The 7,036-nt window shown below is 30.2% G+C and overlaps 1 protein-coding gene across 3 annotated transcripts in view; it reads left to right on the top strand.

The window, feature by feature from the left end:
* LOC106465939 (protein Gawky-like) overlaps positions 1–7,036 on the top strand; it is a 73,849-nt gene that overhangs the window by 29,105 nt on the left and 37,708 nt on the right. For all 3 annotated transcript variants that reach the window (XM_022394446.1, XM_022394439.1, XM_022394442.1), the window contains 2 exons: positions 1,239–1,450; positions 4,283–4,622. In XM_022394446.1, the coding sequence (XP_022250154.1) occupies positions 1,239–1,450; positions 4,283–4,622 (552 nt within the window). The remainder of the gene's footprint in view (positions 1–1,238; positions 1,451–4,282; positions 4,623–7,036) is intronic.

Below are 7,036 nucleotides of genomic sequence, written 5' to 3'. Positions count from 1 at the left end.
GACAGTTAACCCTACTTTTTTTATACTAACAGTAGTAATTCACTAAATTTTTATATAATTAAATAATGCACCAAAGAACATATACTAATAACATGCAAAAAGTAGACAATTTCACCTAACTCGGTTTTTCTGGTATTCTAACTATGCAACAAGAGCTGTTACAAAGTCATTCAAGCTAGTCATTAATCTTCCCATAGAAATGAACCGTGTATTGTTATACAATATGTCATTTTATAGATGAAAACTTTCGCTTTGTATTGGTTATAGGTAATATATTATTAAATCTAAGGGAGAATTATTAACAAATCCTTGAAGAGAGGATTTCCTATTTGATAGCTCTGTAACCAAACAAAATCAAAGACAATAACAATTACAGTTTGTCTGGGCAATAATGATTTTATAGTGAGTAACTTACTTTTAATTTTGTAGTTTCTGTGGGGAGATAAAATGAGAAGATACTTAAGAGAAAATGTCACGTGTGTCCCACTAGGGGAAATTCATGATTTTTTTTTAAATATTGCCTTGTAGAATTAAGAACTTAAACCATATGCTATTGAAATATGAAATTATTAGCTAAGATTTTATGCTATATTAATTGGTATAACATAAACAAAATGTAGTTTAATAACATTTTTAATGAAAGACACTAAAACCTTGTGTCATGCACAGTAAAGGATACTCGTGATGATAGGGTTAAGAGATGTATGTTCATAGAATATAGGTCAACTAGAATATCAAGTCTTGGAAGACTGTTGTTTAAACTGCATTTGTAGCTGAAAGAGCTAGTTAAGATAGCATATCACCAATAAAATGTTAGTTAAAAGTAACTTTGAGACAGTGATCCCTGAGGAAACATGTCTTAGAGAAGAAGCTATTTCAAACTACATATTATCAAACTGTTGACTTCTGGAAAATAAGGTTACACGTAAGCTGTGTTGAAGAACAAGAAATTGCTGATTTTCTATAGTTTGCATCAGTGAATCTTTACAATAACTAATGTTTACTCCAGAAGGGTTCTGAGCATGTTTTTGTTCTGAACTCTTGTTTTGGTCTCTACTGGTTTGAGAGGTATGAAGCTGCAATGCAGTAATTTCATGGTTAGAAAGAAACCTAATTGAGTCATCAATGAGTGAAAGCTTTACAGTAAAAAATGTTATATAACTTAGATAGGTTTTTAAAATGTTTTTCAATTTCAATCCTATTGTCCAACTTCTAAGTAATGTTGCATCCTGTGGTAGGTATGTCTCCTCCTAAAGCACATAGCACTTGGGCTCAAGCTGCTGGCAAAGGTCTTAGTACTACTGGCTCTACCTCAGCTCCTAGTAATACAACTACTGGAAACAGTGATAAAGGATCACAGAATGGAAATGGTGCTACAAAAATCAGAATAGAAGAACATATGTCTGAACTTCGAATAGCTGCTGCTTACAGTGAAGGGTGGGGACAAACTGTAAGTTGTGTAGTTTTTGCTTGTTTTAAAAATTCTAGTGGGATTAAATAGTTTTATATTAACTCTTCAACTAGTTACTTAAAACTAATTTGATAGTTTTGTGTCAGAATTATCAATATATCTGTTTCTTTGAGATAATGGGATGTATCATTTCTAGTATTATCAAATGTAAAGTTAAAACCTTGAATTATTATTAAAAATTAAACTGATTATAGTCAACCAGAAACAGAATACTGTTCGGTAATAATAATAATAAAGGACATTTATAAGGAGAGTGAATCAAACCAAATATTTAATTGTGGATTCTTTTAAATCATATTATGCCAACAGTCAGTGCTTAAGTATCATTTAGTTCTGTTATATTTTGGTCAGTTAATTCTCATACTGTAATGATAAATCAGGCTTAACAGTAAAACTGAAGAATATTTGTTTTATGTAGTGACTGTTTTTGGTTTAAAATTTTCACAGTAAAATTTGTGCTTTTTCTTGAGAAATGAAAATTCTCAAGTATTTAATTATATTATTTTATTGTAGATGCAACTTAAATAAGGTAACATCACTTAACAAACAATTTTTGTTATGGTTGGTACCACATATTATCACCTTAGTCTAATTACTAATTACTCTTCTTTTTTTTTTATAACTATATAGTAATTGTTAATTAGTTTATAGCCCATATTTCAGCTGCTAATCTGCTACCAACTTAAAGGGAGTCCTGAGGAGGATTTTTTGTAGTGATAGGGGCTGGGATTCAATCCTAAGTGTTCTTGTCAGAAAGACTGGTATAAAAGGAAGTAAAATTGTTTGGATTTGTATTATTTGGGGTAGTATTGCATGTGTTATTGACTTGTGTAAAAGACTGACTGCAATGTTGTTTTTGTCTTGAACCAAAGTGATGCTGAAAATAAAACTGATTTACCACGTTGGCCTAGTGGGAATTAGGAAGGGAAAAGCAGTATACATGCCTTTATAAAATTAATTAGGTGTCTGAAAATTGCTTTATAAAAGATTTCAGGTGTCAGTCCACAATAATGTGGACTGAGTAACCAGAATCTCTTTCTCCTTTTTTTTATATACATGAAACCTCAATTACTTCATCCATTAAGTTTAATGTTAACATTATTTTTAGATGTAGTTTCCGTATATCTTTTTATTTATGACAGTTTATGTAAGGCTTCGGAGTTTGAGGGTTCAAGGGACCCCTTACTTCCAAATCTTGAGGATTCAAAGGAAAAGTTGGAAGGTGTCTGCTTTGAATTCTGAGAGTAGTTTTTCAGGTCAAGTGTGTAGCATCTTTTTGTGTTGATATATTTGATGATATATTTGGTTCCAAAATAAAATACTTTAATCAGTTTTAATATTTTGTCCATGAGGTAAAGTGAAAGCACTTTTTAATTGTTCTTTTTCTTCTTTTTTGAATTAAAAAAAATGGGAGTTGTTTGGTGTGGCAGAGTTCAAATACAAGTATTCTAGCCATTGTTTAAACAATGTTGCATTTCTACTTGTATTATGTAGAGTGTGGTGATCATATCAAGAACAGCCATAAGTAAATCTCAGATTTTTTTAATGACAGAAATAGCAATTAATAAATAATAAGTAGTTTAGTTTCATAATTGTATTTAGTATGGGTTAGTGAATAAATACATTTTTGTGGATATAGTTTTGAAAACCACTGGTCTCTGAAATTATTTTGACTATTATAAACCATTCAGTGTGAATGGGTTTATATGAAATAAAGGGCCATTAGTTAGGATTGAGGAAATGCAGTCCAGCAGCTGATAAATTAAACCAATTTTAGGCAAAAAATTAAATTCTGAATATGTGTATTTTAAAAATAATTGTAAACACTGTAACTGGGCATAGTACTGACTGTTATATTTGAGATCCAGATCTATTTAGATTTAACAAAGATAAATAAATATCCTTTTATTTCATGGTATTGTAATGGAAGAAGTGTTATATGTTTGGTGCACACATAAAGTTTTTGTGCTCTAAACAGTATTTTTATAATCACAGGTGCAAACTAAGTATGAGGTGTTTATATTTGTAAAAGGCTCATTTCTGTTTGTTTCATATATGAACATTATGATATTATTTTGTTTCAAACAATATTTCCAAATAATGATTACTTTTTAGTTTTACTGTTTCATGGTGTATACTATGTATGGTGTTTGATTAAGTACCAAGTACAAGAAGTAGGTCTTTAATGCCCATCTAGTATTGCAAAAGTAAAATTGATTGTGTTGTGCAACTGTTTTCTAATTTTCTATAGTGTTTGCACTGAAGGTTTTTGCAAATTCTATCAAAGATGTTTGCTTTTTTTCCCTTTCCTTTACAGATTATTAATCACCAATACTATAGCAGCATTCTTTTTGTTCCCATTATAGTTATAGTTGCTGTTAGTCATAAATGATATGACATTTTCTATGATTGTAATTTTATTTGAGTGTAACTCAAATGTAACTTTATTTTTTTCTTGTTACTTCAAATGTAATGTTGAGAATGTGAAACTAAATTGTTAGCTTATTCCTTCAGGTGTTTTTAAAACCTTGTATTATATTTCAATTTTTTAAAGCTATAAACGTAAATGAATTGAGCAACATGTTTTGAATAATCTTCATCATATTAAGATTAGGCTGTAACCATTCTTCCCCTGCTTTCTAGAGTATCCCTCTATTGGTAATTTTCTACCTTATGAGGAAAAAAATTGCCAGACAATTGACACTTGAGAAATATTGTATTATTTTGAAAAAACAAAATTGGAATATAACTAGTCTCATCAAATTTATACCATATGCAGTTTCACAAAGTAGGATTATTTGTCCTAAACAGGCTGTGAATCAAGACAGTACTTGGAATTTTCCACTTTCCCCCCAACCAAGTCCTAAAGAAGGAAATAATTCAGTTTGGAGAGCCCCTGTTAACAATGGAACAGAAATCTGGGAAACCAACATTCGTAATCGTAACAAAGGAGCAGGAGCACAAACTGCTAACAATGGTCCATCACAACCATGGGGCCACACTCCATCAACGCATATAGGTGGAACATGGGGTGAGGAAGAAGATACAACTAATATGTGGACTGGTCCAAGTCCCACTAGAATTGTGCATGCTAACTCTCCTGATAATAAACATTGGGGAGGAAGTGTTGGGAAGCCTTCGAACTCTTGGGGTGAGTATGGAAGAGAAATAGAACTGAACAGTTTATTAAAAAGAAAAATTAACATTCATTATGTAAAATTTTCTGCCCCTTATTTATTTTTGCATGGAGTATTCTCAACTCAAATTTAAAATACCCAGTTTCAGCTGCTTTCTCAATTTTATACTGGCTGCAGCACATATGCAAAGAAAAAGTAGAGGTATGATTTCTGTGAGAGATAACTTATTAATAGTACTACTTTACTCTTTGTTATGATTTGATTCATAAGACCAATTTCCAATTCACATGACAATGATCACTATACAAACATGTTTGTTTTTTTTTACATTTGAGCATTAAATTAAGGGACTGTGTGAGGAATTTTCTTAATTTTATTTGAAACAAAATTGCAAGTATACCTTTTAAAAATGTTTTCTGTTTATTACTGTTAGATAATTACGTCAATTAAGTGCAAAATTAACAGCAAGGGCTGAAATGATAAATTGTAATGATGGTAAAGAATAAATACAATATGGCTAGTTTGGATGATATAACCCCAGTTAAGGAACTTCTCAAGTCTCGTTTTAAAGTTCACAGCAGGCCAGTAATGACTGAGCATATGTAAAAAGATGTCACAAAAAAGTGTTTGGTTTGTGACTAATCAGTCACAGCTTTGTGAGCTAATCTCAAAAGATGAGAGAGGGTTTTCTGTGTAAAAAATATTTTGACTTGAGCATCACACATGCAGTAGATAATTATTTTGTGAAAAAAGTAATATGATTGACGGATGGAGTAAGTGCCCTATATAGATTACTTTCTAAAGATTCACTGGTTTTGATTTACTTTAGGAAATTTGCAGGCCATTAACTACACCTGCATATAGTTGAAAGTTGACAAGTTTTTAGTAAACATGAAAGGTTTGTTATACACAAAAAATTAGTGTTTTTTATAATAAAGCATTTTTACTAAAGATTTGTCTGAATTTACAAAGTTAGTCTGACTCAGAATTTGACTGATTGAATGTAAGGTGATATTCGTGTTAAGAATAAAAAGGTTTTTGTTTTTCTTATTTCAGTTTTCGTACTTTATCTACGATAATCTCTAATCTACTAAATGAATATCAAAGGTGTTTTTTGGTAAAGTTTTGTTATTTTCTCTACCTTAATATTAATAGTAGTAAAAAAACCTGAAGCAACATTTGAAAAATATGAAATCAAATCAAAAGTACATGTACTTGTTTTAATCTAGAATGACTACAGATTGTAACCAAAAATTATAACTATTATATTAACACTTTAAGCCTCTAACCTTTTCATAAATGCTTTTCATTTAATTTTGTTTGATTGTTTGTTGAAACATGTCTAACTACTAAACTAGAGTAACAAAGCCAAAATTGCCCAGTGAGAGCATAGCTCAAGTTTTGAAAGTATGATCAGCTCACATTCATACCATGTAGAAAAATTCATCTAATTTTCTTTTCATTAAAATTTTATTTACTTTTGTAAAGATAAATTGAAAAATGTACATAACTTAGTACTTTAATGTGGGTTTTTTGCAGTCAAAGTCTCATTACAAGTTAATCCTAATTTTTGTTAGGGGTGTTGATGATACTTTAGTGAATTTTATTTATTTCAAATATACATTGTAGGACACAGAATAGTAACACATGCAAAGATTCTAGTGTTCTCTTATAACTTATTATTTAACTTGCTTTATGATAAGGTATAGGTGCTTTAAAAAAATATTTCGACTGGCAAAATGACTGTGATAGAGAAGGCTGAAATTGCAGGACAAATAATTCAAAATCTGTTGTCAGAATGAGTTAATCATATAAGGTATTGAGTAAATTAAAATATTCTCTTTCTATTGGTTATAAGTAATCCAATAGCAAATGTAGGAAAGAATCATTGATATATTTTGAAAGAATATGATATAAGGGCATGGTATACAAGTTTGACTTTCTGGTTTATACCTTAGTGAAGCAAGAAGGTTGGAAGCCATAAATATAGATTGTCTAAGCAATATCTTTACTATTACTATGTAGTTTATATTAAAACTCAGAAGCTCAAACTCGAGTGGAAAGAATATCAAATGGGCAATTCAGAATGAAGTGTTGTGATACAGAAAATTTATTCAAATATTTCCCTTTGAGATTAAAAAGTTAAAACTTATAGAACACAACTTGAATTTTAAACTACATTTTGATACTAAGCTTATTAATATACATTGATAATAAAGCTGTTTATTTATATTTTAAATGTAACTCTGTAAAAGGTCATGCAGATGTACACTTTGACCCCCATCTATGCACATGGGGTTAAGTCGTGCCATTTTTCAGAAAAGTAAGATTAGTAGAAGTCTATTAAATGATAAGTTTTTAGGAGTAACTTTGAATGGTCTTGAATGGAGCTTGAACGAATTAGTAATGGCTCTTGTCATATAGCTAG

The sequence above is a fragment of the Limulus polyphemus genome, unplaced genomic scaffold (assembly GCF_000517525.1).
Source record: "Limulus polyphemus unplaced genomic scaffold, Limulus_polyphemus-2.1.2 Scaffold71, whole genome shotgun sequence".
NCBI lineage: Eukaryota > Metazoa > Arthropoda > Merostomata > Xiphosura > Limulidae > Limulus > Limulus polyphemus.
Note: the sequence above shows the minus strand (reverse complement) of the source record. Positions and strands in the feature narration are given on the sequence as shown.